General features: G+C 35.1%; 2 protein-coding genes, 1 long non-coding RNA gene and 2 pseudogenes across 10 annotated transcripts; 4 read left to right on the plus strand and 1 right to left on the minus strand.

The window, feature by feature from the left end:
• Positions 1 to 43: 43 nt before the first annotated feature.
• On the plus strand, positions 44 to 4103 carry LOC104741227 (uncharacterized). The gene is made up of 11 exons (XM_087491947.1): positions 44 to 199; positions 442 to 721; positions 1118 to 1509; positions 1631 to 1753; positions 1864 to 2164; positions 2263 to 2493; positions 2582 to 3012; positions 3129 to 3206; positions 3366 to 3440; positions 3600 to 3706; positions 3817 to 4103. The coding sequence occupies exons 1-11, from the start codon at positions 131 to 133 to the stop codon at positions 3818 to 3820; spliced, it is 2091 nt and encodes a 696-aa protein (XP_087348073.1). The 5' UTR covers positions 44 to 130; the 3' UTR covers positions 3821 to 4103.
• Positions 4104 to 4284: 181 nt separating this feature from the next.
• On the plus strand, positions 4285 to 11245 carry LOC104741216 (uncharacterized). 8 transcript variants are annotated; one of them, XM_087491959.1, is made up of 15 exons: positions 4285 to 4669; positions 4813 to 4941; positions 5051 to 5185; positions 5262 to 5550; positions 5631 to 5711; positions 5799 to 5855; positions 5937 to 6017; positions 8195 to 8463; positions 8636 to 9015; positions 9140 to 9440; positions 9539 to 9769; positions 9858 to 10276; positions 10393 to 10470; positions 10630 to 10704; positions 10968 to 11245. In XM_087491959.1, the coding sequence occupies exons 8-15, from the start codon at positions 8205 to 8207 to the stop codon at positions 11073 to 11075; spliced, it is 1851 nt and encodes a 616-aa protein (XP_087348085.1). In that variant the 5' UTR covers positions 4285 to 4669; positions 4813 to 4941; positions 5051 to 5185; positions 5262 to 5550; positions 5631 to 5711; positions 5799 to 5855; positions 5937 to 6017; positions 8195 to 8204; the 3' UTR covers positions 11076 to 11245. The 8 variants fall into 8 exon arrangements, with proteins under 8 accessions (XP_087348085.1, XP_087348084.1, XP_087348088.1 ...); XM_087491958.1 differs by having other exon boundaries at positions 4307 to 4669; positions 5051 to 5136; XM_087491962.1 differs by having other exon boundaries at positions 4321 to 4669; positions 5051 to 5179.
• A 2295-nt stretch (positions 11246 to 13540) lies between these two features.
• On the plus strand, positions 13541 to 14168 carry LOC147949331 (uncharacterized; annotated as a pseudogene).
• A 3721-nt stretch (positions 14169 to 17889) lies between these two features.
• LOC147949332 (uncharacterized) lies at positions 17890 to 18443 on the minus strand. Its single transcript, XR_015584879.1, has 2 exons — positions 18178 to 18443; positions 17890 to 18048 (listed from the first exon to the last, which is right to left on the minus strand). It is a non-coding gene; the product is annotated as an uncharacterized LOC147949332 (long non-coding RNA).
• A 145-nt stretch (positions 18444 to 18588) lies between these two features.
• On the plus strand, positions 18589 to 19906 carry LOC104757218 (dof zinc finger protein DOF5.6 pseudogene; annotated as a pseudogene).
• The last annotated feature ends 684 nt before the right edge of the window (positions 19907 to 20590 follow it).

Here is a 20590-nt window from a genome sequence, read left to right on the forward strand (position 1 = left end):
AGCAATTTTTTTTCCCCATAGCCATTCTATGTCATGTCGTCAAAGTTTTCTCAAATTATGCAGCATCAATTTTTCAATAAAGTTAACAAAATTTCATTTGTTTTTATTTTACCTCTAGGTCTTTGTTGGCATGTCGTTGAGGACATATCTAGAGGCAGCTTGGAGGAATGGACAGGCTCCAATTGACCCCTCAAGTCTGGTATTTTTTTTTTACATACATATGTTCTGATGCAATTTCGATCCACATTTTTCTATTCTACTGCTTATAAAAACAGCTAAATAAAAATACTGCAAATAATTAATTATATTGAATTAGGAAAATCATTTAGGCCCATTTAGTTTGGTGTATATTGTATATAAAAAGAAAGAAACCCTACTACGGATCGAGGACTTGTGTCTGTTATTTTTTTTTTGGTAAGGAGGACTTGTGTCTGTTATTAGATTTTTAGGGTTAGAGGGATGAGCAGTCTCGTCGTCTCAAGGAAGTGGGAGGAACCGGCGAAGGCTGCTAAAATAGCGGTATGGTGGGACATGAAGGACTGTCCGATCCCAGAGGGTTATGATGCTCGTCTCTTCCGTCCGAGTTTAGAAGCGGCATTCAAGAGTGTTGGCTACTCTGGTCCTGTCTCCATCACTGCCTATGGCGACCAAACACAAACCGCTGATCACATCCTGCGAGTGCTCTCTTCCACTGGAGTCGCTGTTGCACATACCAGACCCGGTAAGTCCAAATTTTATCGATCTCTGGAAATTTCCTCTATATATTTAAAGTGGAAGTAGCACTGACACGGGAACTGGTTCGGTAGTACTATAATAAAACAACACATTTATCCTCACTCTTTTTTTTTTTTTTTTTTTTTTTTGTGTGTGTTTTGCTCTGTTCTGTTTATTTCTTTTATTTAATAAACTCCCAAATAATAATTAGTAAAATAATTTAGCAAACGCTTAATAAGTTAATAGCTGACTTAATCCTTTTCTTTTTCTTTGGTACTGGCTGGAACAGAAAGCACATTTAACCTCACTTTTTGTGTTTTTGCTCTGTTTTGTTTTGGTTAAGCAAACGGTTAATACTTTAATTAGCTAAAGTAATCCTTTTTTTTCCTCTGTACTGGAACAGAAAGCACAAACTCACTCATGTATGCGGATATGGTGGAATGGCGAGGTAAAAATCCTGCTCCGGCTTCAATGATGATCATATCCAATCAGGTGCACACTGTCTTCGCTTGGGATCTGGCCCGGCTACAACAACGGACGCTATACAACCTTTTTCTGGTTTATTCAATCAAGTATCAATATATGACAATCCTGAAAACTTGTAGAGAGTGGGTTTGGGAAAGATTACTAGGGTACGCGGATGATGAGACCAGAAGGGCACCACTTGTTCAGGAGAAGTGCAGTGACCCGGGCGAGTTATCATCTGCCACGCTTTACTGCAAATCTTGCAACTTCGATTCCCAAAGCCCTGAAAATTTCAGGAAGCATCTCTCGAGTTATAAGCATAAACGAGAAGTACGTATCCTCTATCTCTCTCTCTATATATATATATACTTGTAGAGAGTGGGTTTGGGAAAGAGTACTAGGGTACGCGGATGATGATAATAATGAGACCAGAAGGGCACCACTTGTTCAGGAGAAGTGCAGTGACACGGGCGAGTTATCATCTGCCACGCTTTACTGCAAATCTTGCAACTTCGATTCCCAAAGCCCTGAAAATTTCAGGAAGCATCTCTCGAGTTATAAGCATAAACGAGAAGTACGTATCCTCTATCTATCTCTCTCTCTCTCTATACTTGTATATGAATTGTTTCATTGTCTACTACACATTTTGAGCAACTACCTCTGTTTCCACTCTCTGTCAAGCAGGAGGCTATAGACCCTACGCAGAAAGTAGTTGACTGTGTAACAGAGAAGTGGGCAAGGGACTACCCGGCGACGCCTGAATACGCGACAGCTCAGATAGCGGTGTGGTGGGACTTGTTTGAATGTCCGATCCCCAAGGGATATGATGCTCGTCGGGTCCGGCCGAGTTTAGAAGCGGCATTCAAGAATCTTGGCTACTCTGGTCCTGTCTCCATCACTGCCTTTGGCGACCTAAACCGTATCCCTGATCACCTCCTGCGAGGGCTCTCTTCCACTGGAATCTATGTTGTGCATAACGGTTACGGTTAGTCCATTTGGTTATCCATCTTTGGAATTTTGGGGCGGTTTAAAAATATTCATCTGTGCCTACTGATCAATGGCTGCTTTCCTTTGTTGAAACAGCTTACAAAGAAACTCTAATTTACGAAGATATTGCGAATTGGGTAGATTCTAATCCTCCTCCGGCTACTATTATGGTCATAGCGAATAGGTTGGAACCGGTCTATCCAGTTTCTCTTGTCAAGCTACTACAAGTGCAAAAACACAAGCTTTTTCTGGCTTATTTATCTAGGCCTCGCAAAATGTCTGCCCTGCTCACTTCTGCCGAGTGGCTCTGGGAAAGGTTACTTGCAGGTGTTTGTTTGTCTGTCTGTCCTCTCATCGATCATCCAGTACTGTTTGACGTAACGATTAAACTAATTACGATGTTTCTTTTCCACAGTTTCAGAGACAAGAAAACACGTTCTTCACAAGTGCAGTACAAGTGAAAGTTTTTCCACAGTTTCAGAGACAAGAAAACACGTTCTTCACAAGTGCAGTACAAGTGAAAGTTTTTCCACTCTTTCAGAAACAAGTGGACACGTTCCTCGCAAGTGCAGTAAAAGTGAAAGTTTTTCCACTCTTTCAGAGGCAAGAAAACACCTTCTTCAGTATGGCAGTAAAAGTGGAAGTTTTTCCACAGTTTCAGGGGCAAGAGTACACGTTTTCTCCACTTGTTCAGAGGCATTTAGACACGTTATTCAGAAGTTCAGTAAAAGTGAAAGTGATAGGGGTGAATCTACCTCAACATTTAATTGCGAAATATGCTACTGTTATTACGAAAGCCTAGATGATTTCAGGACGCATCTCTCAACTGAAGAACATACACAACAAGTAAGTTATCCCTCTCTCTCGCTGTCTGTCTCCTTGTATCATAATTAACATTGTTTCATTGTCTAACCATTTGAGCATTAACCTGTTTAACTGTTTCCACTCTCGTCCTCATGCAGGAGGGTTATATTAATGGGTATTATCAATCTAGGGAGAAGGTTCATTCGGCCGAGTACGATCCAGAGGGTTGGCTAGAGGCAAGTTTTTCTTAATCTTAACTAAAGATTTGTTGCTAAAACATTAATTGAAAGAAGAAAGTGTGCTTCTTGATTCAGTCGTAGAGACAGAGATAAAAAAAAAAAAAAAGGTCCCATGTTTCCAAAATGCTCATGTTTCATTCATATACAATGTTGTAGGTATGCGAGATGAGACGTAAGGTGAAGAAGGAAACTAAGTCATTCGAGTACGATCGAGGGCATTGGCTCCGACAGGCAAGTTTTTCTTAATGAAAGCTAAATATTTTCAACAGATAGAATGCTATTTTCTCATCAAACAGTTGGGGTCCCCAAATGTGAAAATAGAAACCATGAAATTGGTTTACTGACTCTGTTTTGTGCTCATGTTTCATTATTTGATATACAATGTTGCAGGAAAAACGTAGGAGGAAAGCATTCCGGACGATTTTTCCTCTTCGTTTACGTCTTACTAATCGTGGTGGGCGTAGACCTCGACGAAAGTCTCCAACCTGCAAGAAAGAGTAATGTGTATTTTATAAATATATGTTAGTAATTTAAAATAAAACCTGAAAGTCTCATGTTGTCAATTTTCCAAGGGCTCATTGTTTCATTATTTGATATCTTCTTGTAGGTAGAAGAGATCAAACATAGGAGGAAAGTATTGGGGACGGATCTCAAACCTACAAGAAAGAGCAGCGGTGAAATTTGTTACCAAGTCGTCATCACTATGAGTCGTGGAAGCTGTGTAATTTTTCGTTTGTATGTTTCAATTTGAAGCACTATTGTATTTTTCATTTCGTTTTGCTTGTTTAAAATGCTTATATAAGCAAGTTACTGATGGTAGTAATGTTATTTGTAATTTAAAATTGAAGGTTGTTGTTTTTCAAATTTATTGAATGCCATAGAAATCTTTTTCAAGTTTCAACTTCGAAAGGAACACCATCAGAAAACCTCCTCCCTCTTCTATATCTTGGGCCATACGGAGAGTTCAACACCCTCACCGTTTGATATACACAGTAAGCAAGCCAACAAATGGGCCAACAAATGGGCCAACAAATGGGCCGTGTACATAACGGGACTTTTTCACCCTTCCTTAACCGCAGCGTTTTTAGATATTTTTCGGGCTAAACGCCGCGTTTTGTAGAGGAAGTCTCTAAGCGAGTTAGAGAGTCTCTTTTGTGCTGTTGTCGTCGACTCGTCTCTACCGGCGACTTTTGATCGGAGATTCTCATTCTCAGAAGAGGGCAAGCCCTTGAAAAATATTGAGAGTTGGGGAAATAGGAGTAGGTAAAATTGAGAAAATCAATGGTAAAGATTTTTGAGTTACGACGCTGCTTTTGCAGAGAGATAGATAGATACTTAGCCAAGAACCAGCCAGTAGTATTCTCCGATCTCACCGACGATTTCGGGAAGATTGGGTCTGTAAGAATGGAGGCCCTAATCTCCACTTCATTGGCACTCACTTCGGAAAATGTAAAGTTCAGGTAAAAAGGTTCATCATGCTTTCATAAGACTATATTATTAGTAGCTTTGGTTAGCTTTTAGCTCCCATAGGCCAACTTCGTTAAAAAGGAAATAACAAAAATTTGAATCTTTTTATTTGGTTTTGGGAATGAATTGTTTACAGGTTGCAGATTGTGATACAAGAGAATTCACAGATTGGAAATGTCTGTTAGTGACTTTGGTGGAGCAATGGGCCAATCATTCTATCAAGGAATCTGTTGTGTTGTATCTGAAAGATTGGCACTTTGTCAAGGTGCTTATCTGAGGTTTAAGTTACTTTCTCTTTAGATTAAGTGAAGCAAAGAGAGAACCAATATCTTTATATATGTAATCAATGTGAGAGTTGATTGTGCTGAATGCAGGAGTATCGCCGCTGTTTTCTGATGATTGGCTTAATATCTATCTAGACAATTACCATATGCATGAAGGATAGAGATAATTTCCAGAAGTATGATCAAATTAGCTGCTCTGATTATCGGTTTGTTTATATGGTCTGAGTAAGAAGATCAAACACACTGTTTGAGTGTTTTGGCCTTTGGATAAAGCTGATGATTTCTGTACTCTTGCCTACAGGATCGATCTTGGACACCTCTACACGCTGCTGTATTTAGATCTTATAGTTGGTCACTAACGTATGTTGTAAATAAAGGATGGCTTTTTCTTCCTCCTCCTTAAAGTCTGACATGCAAGTCTTTTTTTTTTTTTTTTACTATTGGTCATGTAACCTTTTGACCTTTCTGTGAAGTGTCTGTGATCCACATTTCTTCTTCACTCATGTGTTAGCCTTATAGTTAGATGAGTATTGTGTTTATATAACATCTTTAAAGAGGTGAAGGAAACTTAATTCCCCGCTTTTAAGAAGGTAAATCAGCTGGTCTTTCCCTCAATCTGTAAGCTCTTCTTTCACCACGTCTTTAATCACATTTTATGGTTTGCATTCAGACCACCTGGCTTGAGTGCATTCAAGAACCCGGTGAAGTTATCTTTGTTCCCAGTGGGTGGCCTCATCAAGTATATAACTTGGTATCTCTCTCCCTCTTTCTCTTTCCCTCTCATTGTATGTACACCAACATTTGTTTTCTTGAATTTTCTCGATTATCTTTTTTACAGGAAGACACGATATCTATTAACCACAACTGGCTCAACGCATACAACCTATCTTGGGTGGTAATGAACAAAATTATGCAGCATCAATTTTCATTAGAGAAGCTAAAAGAACAAAATTTCATTTGTTTTTATTATACCTAGGTCTTTGTTGGCATGTCGTTGAGGACATATCTAGAGGCAGCTTGGAGGGATAGAATGGCTCCAATTGACCCGTCAACTCTGGTATAAGACCTTTCTCTTGTATAATGAACTAGATAAAGGCCCGCACGATGTGCGGATTTAAAAATTGTTTGAAAAAATAAATCCTAAATTTAAAACAATTTTTCAAAAATATATAAAGAAATTTTTTTTTTCTAAAGTAAATATATAAATAGTTTAACTTAGAGAATATTTGTATTTACCTTCATACATTTATTTATATTTCTATATTTTTAATATATTATAACATTTATTATAATAATTTAAAGCTAAATTATATCCCACTAAAACTTTTGCCAAATATTCATCATTACAAATATTATTATTGTCAAATTTCAAAAACGTTTCACAACTTATTCACAAAATATTTTACATGCAACAAATTCATCAAAGCAACATCTAATAAGTAACCACATACAATTTTACTCTATTTTTTACCATTAAAAATATGTTCTTACACCCAAAATTATTTTATTGTTAAAGTATGCTTTTTATCACCACCTATAAAATGTCTTCTAAACAAATTAAACAAATTTTATGTTGCTTTACTTTCATTTTGGCATAATTATAGTTCTTATAATTACTAAAATTATTTTGTGACATAATTTCTTTAACCATGAAGTTTTTTTACTCCAAATATTTTGGATAACCAACTGGTGAAAATTATTTACTCAATTACAATGATTTTATGACTAACCCAATAAAAATTGAGAAATTGAAAGAAATTTAATATAATATAATAAAAATAAAAATTTGAAAATTATAATCATGATGGTATATATAAGTCTTAGATAATTCAGATATACAAAATAGAAAACCTTTATATACAATCCAAAACATGACATATGTCATAATCATGTTAAGGATCAACGACCTATTTAATCTTCAGAAGTATCCAATTTTACCAAAACAACTTAAACCTCGTCTCAAATATTCTCGAATCATAAATTCTCAACTTATTTTTACCCGAATAAAAAGTAGGGCGACAATATCCTAGAGAGGAGGATAATTTATTAATTATTCTCAACTTATTCTCAACTTATTCTTTTGACATAATTTATTAATAATAATATACATGCTTAGTGAATTATTTTTTTGTTTATACATGTCAAAATCTTATTGAGAAAACACGTATAACATAAGTAGCTTATAATGGAAAATATATTAGTTTTGTTAATTTTTCTTTTTGATTTAGAATTTTTTTTGGATAAGCATGTAAATTTTATTTAGATTTAATATTATTTTTTTAATTAGCTGTTTTGAAAATAATAATTTTTGGCACGTGTCAACATTTCATCAGTATACTTGACATGTGGCTAATTTGAAAACCCAACTTTATATAATAAGATTTGTAATATAATAAAATATTAGTTCAAGCTTTTTTCCTAAGAATACCAATCGGTTCTCCATGATCTTCGTTTTCTTCGCATGTGCCTTCACAAATCTTGTTGCAGTATTCAGTGTCCGAAATTGGCTAACCATAGAGACATATTTTTTTTTTTTTTTTTGTGCAAACAAAGATATAAAATTTAATGTGCTAGGTTATATAGTATAATTATACAACCAAATATGGATGGCACATAGTATATTTATTTTACCATGTAATGGTTGAGAATCTTTGTAACAGTGAAACTTTGATATGGATGACGCATAGTATATTTATTTTAGTTGTTTTGTTTTTAATATAATAAGATTACAATTATATTATGCTTTGTTTTACCAAGCTTGAAAATTGTGATTTTTGTTTTACTCACTTTGATCTCTAATCATTAAAATTGACACGTGTCATAATCTGGCAAATATTTAACTTTGATTTTTGATCGTTAAAATTAACACGTGTCACGATCAGGTGAGTTACTAACTTTGTAAAATTGACATGTGTTACGATCTGATGAGTTACTAACTTTGATCTATGATCGTTAAAATTGATACGTGTCATGATCTGGTGAGTTTTTAACTTTGATCTCTGATCGTTAAAATTAACACGTGTCACGATCTGGTGAGTTACTAACTTTGAAAACCAAGGTTTATATAATAAGATTTGCTTTTAGAAGCATGAGTTGAATTAGGAAAATCACTTTAGGCCCATTTAGTTTGGTGTATATTGTATATAAAAAGAAAAAAACCCTACTACGGATCGAGGACTTGTGTCTGTTATTTTCTTTGGTAAGAAGGACTTGTGTCTGTTATTTGATTTTTAGGTTTAGAGGAATGAGCAGTCTCGTCTCAATGTGGTGGGAGGAACCGGCGAAGGCTGCTAAAATAGCTGTGTGGTGGGACATGAAGGACTGTCCGATCCCAGAGGGTTATGATGCTCGTCTCTTCCGTCCGAGTTTAGAAGCGGCATTTAAGAGTGTTGGCTACTCTGGTCCTGTCTCCATCACTGCCTATGGCGACCAAACACAAACCCCTGATCACCTCTTGCAAGTGCTCTCTTCCACTGGAGTCGCTATTGCACATACCAGACCAGGTTAGTCCAAATTTTATCGATCTCTGGAGTTTAGAGTTTAAATTTCCACTATCCTTACCCTACTTGAAGTAGCACTGTTACGTGAACGGGTTCGGTAGTATATATATACATACAAAACTAAACATTTAACCTCACTTTTTGTGTTTTTTGCTCTATTTTGGTACTGGAACAGAAAGCACAAACGCACTCATGTATGCGGATATGGTGGAATGGCGAGGTAAAAATCCTGCTCCGGCTTCAATGATGATTATATCCAATCAGGTGCACACTGTCTTCGCTTGGGATCTGGCCCGGCTACAACAACGGACGCTATACAACCTTTTTCTGGTTTATTCAATCGAGTATCAATATATGACAATCTTAGAAACTTGTAGAGAGTGGGTTTGGGAAAGATTACTAGGGTACGCGGATGATGATAATAATGAGATCAGAAGCGCACCACTTGTTCAGGAGTTATCATCTGCCACGCTTTACTGCAAATCTTGCAACTTCGATTCCCAAAGCCCTGAAATTTTCAGGAAGCATCTCTCGAGTTATAAGCATAAACGAGAAGTACGTATCCTCTCTCTCTCTCTCTCTCTATATATATATATATATATATACTTGTATATGAATTGTTTCATTGTCTACTACATATTTTGAGCAACTACCTCTGTTTCGACTCTCTGTCAAGCAGGAGGCTATAGACCCTACGCAGAAAGTAGTTGACTGTGTAACAGAGAAGTGGGCAAGGGACTACCCGGCGACGCCTGAATACACGACAGCTCAGATAGCGGTGTGGTGGGACTTGTTTGAATGTCCGATCCCCAAGGGATATGATGCTCGTCGGGTCCGGCCGAGTTTAGAAGCGGCATTCAAGAATCTTGGCTACTCTGGTCCTGTCTCCATCACTGCCTTTGGCGACCTAAACCGTATCCCTGATCACCTCCTGCGAGGGCTCTCTTCCACTGGAATCTATGTTGTGCATAACGGTTACGGTTAGTCCATTTGGTTATCCATCTTTGGAATTTTGGGGCGGTTTAAAAATATTCATCTGTGCCTACTGATCAATGGCTGCTTTCCTTTGTTGAAACAGCTTACAAAGAAACTCTAATTTACGAAGATATTGCGAATTGGGTAGATTCTAATCCTCCTCCGGCTACTATTATGGTCATAACGGATAGGTTGGATCTGATCTATTCAGTTTCTCTTGTCACCCTACTACAAGTGCACAAACACAAGCTTTTTCTGGCTTATTTATCTAGGCCTCGCAAAATGTCTCCCCTGCTCACTTCTGCCGAGTGGCTCTGGGAAAACTTACTTGCAGGTGTTTGTTTGTCTGTCTGTGCTCTCATCGATCATCCAGTACTGTTTGAAATAACCATTAAACTAATTACGATGTTTCTTTTCCACAGTTCCAGAGACAAGTGGACACGTTCTTCACAAGTGCAGCACAAATGAAAGTTTTTCCACAGTTTCAGAGACAAGAAAACACGTTCTTCACAAGTGCAGTACAAGTGAAAGTTTTTCCACTCTTTCAGAAACAAGTGGACACGTTCCTCGCAAGTGCAGTAAAATTGAAAGTTTTTCCACTCTTTCAGAGGCAAGAGAACACCTTCATAATTGCAGTAAAAGTGAAATTTTTTGCACAGTTTCAGAGACTAGAGTACACGTTTTTTCCTCTAATCTAGAGGCAAGAAGCCGCGCTATTCAGAAGTTCAGTAAAAGTGAAAGTGAATCTACCTCAGTATTTTATTGCGAAATGTGTCTCTGTTATTACGAAAGCCTTGATGATTTCAGGACGCATCTCTCAACTGAAGAACATACACAACAAGTAAGTTATCCCTCTCTCTCGCTGTCTGTCTCCTTGTATCATAATTAACATTGTTTCATTGTCTAACCATTTGAGCATTAACCTGTTTAACTGTTTCCACTCTCGTCGTCATGCAGGAGGGTTATATTAATGGGTATTTTCAATCTAGGGAGAAGGTTCATTCGGCCGAGTACGATCCAGAGGGTTGGCTAGAGGCAAGTTTTTCTTAATGTTAACTAAAGATTTGTTGCTAAAAGGCCCCAAAACATTAATTGAAAGAAGAAAGTGTGCTTCTTGATTTAGTCGTACAGACAGAGATAAAAAAGTCCCATGTTTCCAAAATGCTCATGTTTCATTCATATACAATGTTGTAGGTATGCGAGATGAGACGTAAGGTGAAGAAGGAAACTAAGTCATTCGAGTACGATCGAGGGCATTGGCTCCGACAGGCAAGTTTTTCTAAATGAAAACTAAAATATTTTCAACAGATAGATGCGATTTTCTCATAAAACAGTTGGGGTCCCCAAATGTGAAAATAGAAAGCATGAAATTGGTTTACTGACTCTGTTTTGTTGCTAAAAGACCCTAAAACATTGAAAAAAGAAAGTGTGGCTTCTAGATTCAGTTGTAGGGACTGAGATAAATAAATAAATAAATAAAAGTCCCATGTTTCCAAATGCTCATGTTTCATTATTTGATATACATGTTGTAGGAAAAACGTAGGAGGAAAGCATTCCGGACGATTTTTCCTCTTCGTTTACGTCTTACTAATCGTGGACGTAGACCTCGACGAAATTCTCAAACCTGCAAGAAAGTATAATGTTTATATTATACTAGAAGTCATGGAAAATATATTAAAATTTTATATCTAATATCATGTAGCGGGTTACAAATTTCTTTTACCATGCATTAAAGAGAGATGCGTTTTTATAATTTCAATAACTATGCATTGAACTGTATTTAATCTAATGAAAAGATTTCCGTTGCAAATATTTATGTTACAAAACTTATGACACCAAATTCCATAATTCCCAAATTTGTAACTGTCAATAAAATATTTTGAACGTAAGAGTAACATCTATCTAACATTCAAATAGTATTGTATGTATATATAGCCATAGGTAGACATTTACTTAAATATTTGGACTCAAATTTACTCTTAAATTTTAAACCTGTTCTAACTTATCATCATCGCTGCAAGAGGAAAACAGATTGTCAAGTTTCTTGATATGATGGTACTCTTCTCCAATCCTCGATGATCAAACAGAGGTTTGATATGTAGCAAGAGGTCCTTCTAATTAATCAAAATATATTTACTCTTTTTCTCCATAATCAAGATATATGTCATGTGTTATGTGTTTTACATATGCGAAGAAGAGTGAAAACATGGCCAAGTATTTTCCAACTTTTATAGTTACGTAAATTTTATTTTTGGTAGAATAGTTACATAGATGCATTGACAAGGTATATTTTGTAAAATAATTTTTTCCCCATTAAACAATATGTTTTCCTCACTAAAATCTACTCCATCCATTCCTTATTAATCAATTTTCTAGAGAGAAAAAATGTTGCACAAAAAAAAAAAATTTAGGTTTTCTATATATTTTTAATAAGTAATTAGTGACAAATTGTAAACTTCAAAAAAGAAACTGAATATTTTTGTTTGAAATTTGTTAATCGAAAAAAATAATGCAACTAAAGTCAGTTTCTAATATGTTTGAAAATCCTAAAATATGGATTAATCACGAACATGGGAGTATTGTCTAATATAACCATTTAATACAGTCCCACATAATTTTAAACTAATGTACTGTTTAAAATTTTCAGTGATAAATGGAAAGAAGGCCGGATTATGATTTGTGACAACATTTTCATTTTGTTGGATGAAAGAGATTTTGTTTCATATTACAATACTGGCCAGGCTGGATTGTGGAGAATCACTATCCATGAAGATGGAAGCATATCAATGACACTTCAAACATTTGGACCGAGCAAAATAAAATTTAATTATACAGAGGTGAGTCATAAAAAAAGCAAGCAATAGAAAAAAAAATGGTACATAAATAAAATATATAAAAGACAAATTTTTTTATTTACGAAATCATTCACAAAACAAAAAAAAAAAATTGAGGCAAGTTCATTCAAGAGTGATGGAGAGATAATGTTTAGTATTTGAAGTTTATGGTTTAGAATTTAGTTTTTTGGTATATATATAAGAATATTATTGAAAATGGATTACAAGAGAGGATATTTCTTTTAAATTTATTTGTTGTTAAGTATTAATTTTAGATGATGAAAGTAAAATTAATATATAAAAAAACATTAAATTATCTATCCAAGTAGTTATATAGTAAGGTCTAACAATTTTCTTTTTAGACTACTTATCAGTTTTTTCCAAAAAAAGACAAAAATGTAAATAAATATAATTTATCTTAATTACTTAACGAAAATACCAAATTAAATTGATCTTTCGGTAACTAAAACATTGGTCCTATTATTATAGTAACATATTGTCTAAATATATTCAACAATTCTGTGTAATTTAACTTTTTTTTTTTTATCTCAAAATGACTCTTTTATGAAGCATCATATAAAATTTATATATTAAAATATTATAGTTGAAAAATAATTTTCAAGGCATATATTAATAATTACATATATATTTCATATACAATTGAATAGAAGCTTGATTCTTTATTTCAAATTAATAATGCACACATAACCCACGCATCGCGTGGGCTACTTTCTAGTATTATATATATTAGTAGTTTTAAATTAAACCTGAAAGTCTCATGTTTTCACTTTTCAGGTGCTCAGGGTTCATTGTTTGATATAATCTTGTAGGTAGAAAAGATCAACCGTTCGTTTGTAGCCTTTATGTTTCAAATTGAAGCACTATTGTATTTTTCATTTCGTTTTGCTTGTTTAAAACAATGCTTATTCTGTAGAAACTGGTATTCTACCCGTACGACCAGGGGCGAACCTACTAAGGAAGGAGGTAGGTCACCTAACTTGGGTAAACTGGATAAATAATTTGTTTTTATATGTAATTACGTAAAATTTCAGTAGAACATATGGTAAATTCTGCACTGTTGACCTCCCCATACCCGAGTTCAAACCCCCTATCTGTCAAATTAATATTTTTTCCCCTGTAACTGACCTCCCTCAATTTTTATCCTGGGTCCGCCCCTGCGTACGAAGTATGGGTTAAGAGTCATTTAAATATAAATTTTTAAAAAGTTCAGTCGAAAATGAAGAGAGGGCTTCACTTTCAAGGATACAATCATGCATCATTTTCAGATAACTGAAGAGAGGGCTGAGTCATTAATGATGAAGTCCCGGATTGATCTCTCAAGATTGAAGCTGGAATTTGAGATGGTACCACAAGGGGAGGAGATTGACTTAGAGCCGGCTTATCTCCTCTTCTTGTTGGGAGAAGTCATTCTCCCAAACAACAGCAGCTCTTTTCTCCCATGTACCTACCACTTCTTGGATTGAACAATGTCAACCACTATGCTTGGGGAGCAGCTATGTTGGCGAATATGAAAGAATCTCTAGAAAAAGTGAAGAAAGTTGGGAATTTCACAAGCTTATGTGGTTTCTCGTATGCTCTCATGGTAAGTTCTTTAAAAAAACAAAAGCTAATTAATATGATTCATAATAAATCAATGATGTACAATGACAATTATTGTTCTTTATCTTTTTTCTTATAGGTTTTTGCATTAGAGCGGTTTCCATGCCTTAGAGAAAGATGTGGATCATCACCTCTATATTCTCTACCATCCGGATTCCCTTGATTTTGGGGTGGATGGAGGCATTGAGTAATCCAAATAAAGACACGAAGAACGTAAAGTCTATGGGATACTACCAAAAGAAGCTTCAAGAGATGGAAGAAAAAGACATAAGACCTTAAACTCTTGTTTCTGTTTTTAAATACACATAAATTGAATATAAATCATTTTTAACTAAATATTTCACTAAATAATTTCATAGGTGGTGTGGCAGCCTTATAACAATCGTGACCTTAAACTGTCAGAGAAGTATGCATCTCAGTTGCCTATGGTCTTTTCACGCACACCATGTTCGTGCTTTAATGAAGGTGCGTATAATTGTCCAAATGTGTGTTTTAAGAAATTAGGATTAGAGAAGTCGCAAGTCAAAACACTGTGGCCAAAGATTAAGAAAAGAGGGAAATTGAAACTGAGCAAACACAAAAACAAAAATTGGAAATCTGTCAAATCTTACTACAAATTCGTGGCTGAGGAGTGGGCTAAGCGATAAGAAAATTTTATCTGTGAAATAGCTCGAGATGAGGTGACGAGTGTTCCTGAGGTGAGTTGATTATTTAAGTTGATTTTTTTGTTTGTCTTTGTGTACTTCGTATTATTGTCATTGTCTCCGTAATAACAAAGTTTTATTAGGGTGGAAGAGTTGCAAGTGGTGGATATTCTACTTGTCATTCTTTTCAAATTAAACCTGAGAGGCCTTATTTGGTCGAAGAGTATGAAGAGGTGATTTTGAATTCTTGATTTAATTTTGTTCCTTCTTCAGTTATTTGATCAAAGTTGATTTTTAAATCAAGAATTCAAAATCACCTCTTCATACTCTTCGACCAAATAAGGCCTCTCATGTTTAATTTGAAAAGAATGACAAGTAGAATATCCACCACTTACAACTCTTCCTCCCTAATAAAACTTTGTTATTAAGGAGACAAAGACAATAATACGAAGTACACAAAGACAAACAAAAAAAAACAACTTAAATAATCAACTCACCTCAAGAACACTCGTCACCTCATCTCGAGCAATTTCACAGATAAAATTTTCATATCGCTTAGTCTACTCCTCAGCCACGAATTTATAGTAAGATTTGATATATTTCCAATTTTTGTTTTTGTGTTTGCTCAGTTTCAATTTCCCCCTTTTCTTAATCTTTGGCCACAATGTTTTGACTTGCGACTTCTCTAATCCTAATTGCTTAAAACACACATCTGGACGATTATACGCACCTTCATTAAAGCACGAACATGGTGTGCGTGAAAAGACCATAGGCAACTGAGATGCATACTTCTCCGACAGTTTAAGGTCACAATTGTTATAAGGCTGCCACACCACCTATAAAATTATTTAGTGAAATATTTAGGTAAAAACAATATATATTCAATTTATAACGATATATATTCAATTTATATGTATTTAAAAAAACAGAAACTAGATAAGGGCTCGCATGATGTGCGGGTTTAAAAATTGTTTGAAAAAATAAATCTTAAATCTAAAACAATTTTTCAAAAATATATAAAGAACTTTTTTTACCAAATATGGATGACACATAGTATATTTATTTTACCATGTAGTGGTTGAGAATCTTTGTAACAGAGATATGGATGGCACATAATATATTTATTTTAGTTCTTTTGTTTTTAATATAAGAAGATTACAATTATATTATGCTTTGTTTTACCAAGCTCGAAAACTGTGATTTTTTATCGTTAAAATTAACATATGTCACGATCTGATGAGTTACTAACTTTGATCTCTAATCGTTAAAATTGACAAATGTCATAATCTAGTGAGTATTTAACTTTGATCTCTGATCGTTAAAATTAACACGTGTCACAATATGGTGAGTTACTAACTTTTTAAAATTGACATGTGTCACGATCTGATGATTTACTAACTATGATCTCTGATTGTTAAAATTGACACGTGTCATGATCTGGTGAGTTTTTAACTTTAATCTCTGATTGTTAAAATTAACACGTGCCACGATCTGGTGAATTAATAACTTTAAGAACGAAGATTTATATAATAAGATGCTTTTTTTTTAACGGTTTTTGGAATCTGAGAGTTTTTTCTTTCCGATCCAATCTGGCCGGTGGCCGATGCATCTTTTGTGTCGGTACCGTGCCCTGTCTTCTTATTTGTAATTATGTATCTACACATATGTCTCTTCATCTTCTTCAATATGGACCGGGTTTTTAATCTTTTCTCTAGTTTGTACAATTAAGTGATTCTGTTTGTCTTGAGTGCGATGGTGGTTTCCTTGTAACGTCAGCAGCTTTGACACACATCCACGGAGGCTTCCTCAAGGGACATCGTTGGTAGGGTCTCATAGTGACTATTCGTTATGATGCTTTGCAATGGTGGTTATTCCTAAATCATTCAAGCGTGGTCGTTTCCACTAGTTTGATCGATGAGTATGGGATCCCAAAATCATTATGGTAGATAATTTATCTACCAATTAACGTAAGTTGAAGGCTAAGAAGTCTCAAGATAAAACTTGATATTGGAGTGAAGATTGAAGTCTGTGGATTATATTAGTATTAGTAATTATTATAATTATCAGTTTATGTATCTCTTCAGTAGAGTTTGGTTCCGGCGAATGATCATCTGCAATTTCTTCTGCCGGTTGGTGTTTTAAACGATTGCGAAGTGAATTTGGTATTTTCATAGTTGGATGATAGCCAAGAGTCGCAACGACTTGGGGTGGACTTGGGTTCAAACACGAAGAAGAAAAATAACAGATTTGATTATCTGTTAGCGAGTAAGCTCTTCTAGACAAGAAGCATCGTTAAATTCACTTTTTTTGTTGTATCGTTCCTTATTTATGTTCATAAATGTATCCGTATGTGGATCATTTCTCTGTAACTTTATAAACTCTTTTTCGAAATAAATGAAAATAAATGTTAAAAAAAAAAAAGATGCTTTTTTTTATTTGTGCACACATATAATAAGATGCTAATTATCTTCTTATGTCTGTTACAGCACATGCATGATCGATCACAAACAATATTTTAAACTATTATCAATTTATTGTTTTCTAAATTCTAATATATACAAATTCCATATATATACCTTTTACTAATTGTTATTATTGATAAAAGTCAATTATTGATAAATATAATTGCACCGTTTATCCTTTAAACTCACCGTATTATCATGCATCCTTTCATTTTCTCATGAGAGTAATAACAAGATTATACTGATCACCTGATTTTGCCTTGTTCTTTGTCGTCTCGTTCTATTAGTTAAAACTTAAAAAGCAATGAACCTAGAAGGGGTACTTACGATCCCATGCATGAAAGATAACAATAAATCAAATAATTAAAGAGTACGTAGACCAGTAGACCAGTATGAAATAAAAAGGCTCACACTTTATAAAAGAGTAGGACTAAATCCCAAAAATCCCAAAATTGGGGATATCATCATAATTTGGTGTCATTGTCAAACCTGACTAAACAAACTCAGCAATTTTTTTGTTTTGTTTTTACCGGTGTTATACCGATAGTGATACTAGCTAGTACCACAAAAAGAATGACCTGATGATGGGCTTCTTCTCCGAGATCGATCACAACGAAGACAACCATATCTAGATACAAACTAAATGACAAAAATTTTAAACAAACCTAGAAGAATACAAGTGGCCGAACACAACCGAGCCGAGATTCTTCTTGACTACGAAAATTAAGACTTCATCTGAAAGAGAGCCAATATAGTCGAACATGTGGACATGAAGAGTGAAACCATGTGGCGGCAAACCACACCACCACTGTTTCTCCAAAAGTACTTTGTTTAAAATTGAAATATGATAATATCACTTAAAATATTTGTTCATCGATCCTATTTTCACATGAATCTAAAGAAACTTAATATTATTATTAATATTCATTTTATTATAGATATCCGTTTACATGTAGAAGAAAAAAAAGAAAAGAAAACGTAAAGTATCCACAACTAGAATTTTTGAACTATCTTCTCTACACTCGCATTTCTTCCATCCCTTTAGTCTCCATCCTGCATTATTTGTCAACATATATTACAAACCATGTCAATTTTACTATTACACAAGACACACACACACATACATACATGATACATGCATATATACATTTAAAGAAACAGTTTAAAGAAAAAGAGATTTACTGCGAGTGTGAATTAGTTGAGTGAAAGGCATTTGTAGATGAAGGATGCTCGCATTTGGCCATACACTCTCTAAAGCAGTTTGACTTGAACTCTGGATCGCGGCATGTGATTTCACATTTGAATATACACAAATGATTTACTGCTTCTGTTCCAATTACAGCCAAAACGATCATCATCACCATCACCACCACACTCAATTTCTTCTCCATTTCTCTTCCTAATTTGAAATCTTTATGTATATAATTTGATATATAATGCTTATATTTACTCAGTGGGAACGAAGTTTTCTCTATTTATTAAGACAAAATCACCAACCCTTTTATCTTCATTCTGTTAACTTTCTATATATGTCAGTCAAGCCAATAAAATGGTAACTTTGAAAATTGACTGTAGAACTCTTAACAATCGCATATGGAAGTGACAATTTTTTGACTGGCTATTTCAAAGAGAGAGACTCTGACCAATAATAACCATATGTAACACCATTAAAAGTAGAAAATAATATTAGAAGATTTTTAGTTACATATAAAATTGACCCATCCGGTTCCGGAACTCAACACGTTACCGTTTGATCCATTACATATTGGGCCAATAAGTGGGCCGTTCCAATTCATTAACCGCAGCGTTTTAGAATAATTTTTAACTAAACACGGCGTTTTAGTTTTATCGAGAGGAAGTTTCTAAGTGAATTAGAGAGTCTCTCTTTTGTTCTTCAGCTGTCGTTATCAACTTTACCGGCGACTTTGATCGGAGGTTCTTCACCGGTGGTAGCGACGATTTCTGTGCATTGTAAATGTTAGGAAGCTCAGTCATCAGGAGGAAGCATGTTAGACTCTTCGAAGACTTCTCCATCAGCAGCCGACATACTGGCTGCTGGCAGCACTATAGCCTCTCTCAGCCTCACGACCATCCTCAAAAGTGTCCTCGTTGCGAGTCAACACACACTAAGTTCTGTTACTACAATAACTATAGTCTCTCTCAGCCTCTTTACTTCTGCAAGACTTGTCGCTATTACTGGACCAAAGGCGGCACTCTAAGGAATATTCCAGTTGGGGGTGGATGCCGGAAAAACAAGAAACCATCTTCCTCTAATTCCTCCTCCTCCACTTCTTTCGGCAAAAAGCCATCTGACATCGTTACCACTAATACCACTGATCTTATGGCTTTAGCACATTCTCATCAGAATTACCAAAACTCACCTCTAGGATTTTCACATTTTGGTGGGATTATGGGGTCTTACTCAACTCCGGAGCACAGTAACGTTGGTTTCTTGGAGAGCAAGTGTTGGGGGGGGGGGGGGGGGTTTACTTTCGCAGAGCCCTAGACCTACTGATTTCCTGGACAGCAAGTTTGATCTTATGGGAGTAAATAATGACAACGACCTGGTCATGGTTGATCATGGAAGTAACGGAGATCATCATCATCATCATCATCACAATAATCATCACATGGGTCTAAATCACGGGTTGGTCTTAATAACAACAATGGTGGATTTAATGGGATTTCTCCGGGAAGCAATGGAAATGGAGGTGGTCTCATGGATATCTCGGCATGCCAAAGACTTAGGCTCATCATTTGTAGAGGGATTGAATTGGAATGTTGTAATGATTTTGGATTAGAGAGAGGTCAAATATTTCAACATCTGCACACACCGAACTCTGTTCTAATGCAATTTCGATGCACATTATTCATTTTATTCTCCTTCTTATAAATAAAATAGCTAAATAAAATACTGGTAAGACTCAGGAAACCATCTTTATAATAGCCGATGTTTTAGATTCATCAACAAGGCAAAGGCTCCGTAGCATGGCAAAATGCATCACTGCAACTGAGAAATACCTGTGGAAATCCATTATTTAAATGTCATCAGCCCTACATTTTCCAATGAAACAAATTAAGGAGGCATTGAAAAACATTATTATAAAAAGCTTTCAAGTTACCATAGTGGAGCATAGTGTGATGATAAGTCCAGGAATGGGTAAGGCAACCTGTTAATAAACACATAGTGTCAAAGTTGCGATTGATTACTGTAAAAAAACTAATCAGTGGAATTTGTATGAAATTATTTACCATATATGGGCTAGGGAGTGGAGGGCCCATTGGAAGATAACATAAGCTATTGTCCAGAGGAATAAGTAAGCAATTCTGAAGCATGGAAAGCTCTGTAATTATGAAAATTCAGAAACCAAATAAGGATCGATTAGAGATTATAAATACATATTTCATTTGTTAGTATCTGAGATATTACCAGAGAATTCAATGCAGCATCACCAAGCAAGAAAAAGACATTTAGAGAGTGCATGTTGATCACCAGCTGCAATATTTGATCATATATGGAACTGATCAACAGATGCTTTTATATAATGAGTCATAAAATTCTATGTAGCTTATTAAATTACTCACAACGTTGAGG

The sequence above is a fragment of the Camelina sativa genome, chromosome 2 (genome assembly GCF_030686135.1).
Source record: "Camelina sativa cultivar CO46 ecotype springtype chromosome 2, ASM3068613v1".
Lineage (NCBI taxonomy): Eukaryota > Viridiplantae > Streptophyta > Magnoliopsida > Brassicales > Brassicaceae > Camelina > Camelina sativa.

Excerpts from the sequence above, each read along its gene's own strand:
- LOC104741227 (XM_087491947.1), top strand. The coding sequence starts at position 131 with ATGTCGTTGAGGACATATCTAGAGGCAGCTTGGAGGAATGGACAGGCT. Across the intron at positions 1,510-1,630 it reads GTTATAAGCATAAACGAGAA|GAGAAGTGCAGTGACACGGG; the intron begins GTACGTATCCTC and ends CCACTTGTTCAG. Across the intron at positions 3,441-3,599 it reads GAGGGCATTGGCTCCGACAG|GAAAAACGTAGGAGGAAAGC; the intron begins GCAAGTTTTTCT and ends ACAATGTTGCAG.
- LOC104741216 (XM_087491959.1), top strand. The coding sequence starts at position 8,205 with ATGAGCAGTCTCGTCTCAATGTGGTGGGAGGAACCGGCGAAGGCTGCT. Across the intron at positions 9,016-9,139 it reads GTTATAAGCATAAACGAGAA|GAGGCTATAGACCCTACGCA; the intron begins GTACGTATCCTC and ends TCTGTCAAGCAG. Across the intron at positions 10,705-10,967 it reads GAGGGCATTGGCTCCGACAG|GAAAAACGTAGGAGGAAAGC; the intron begins GCAAGTTTTTCT and ends TACATGTTGTAG.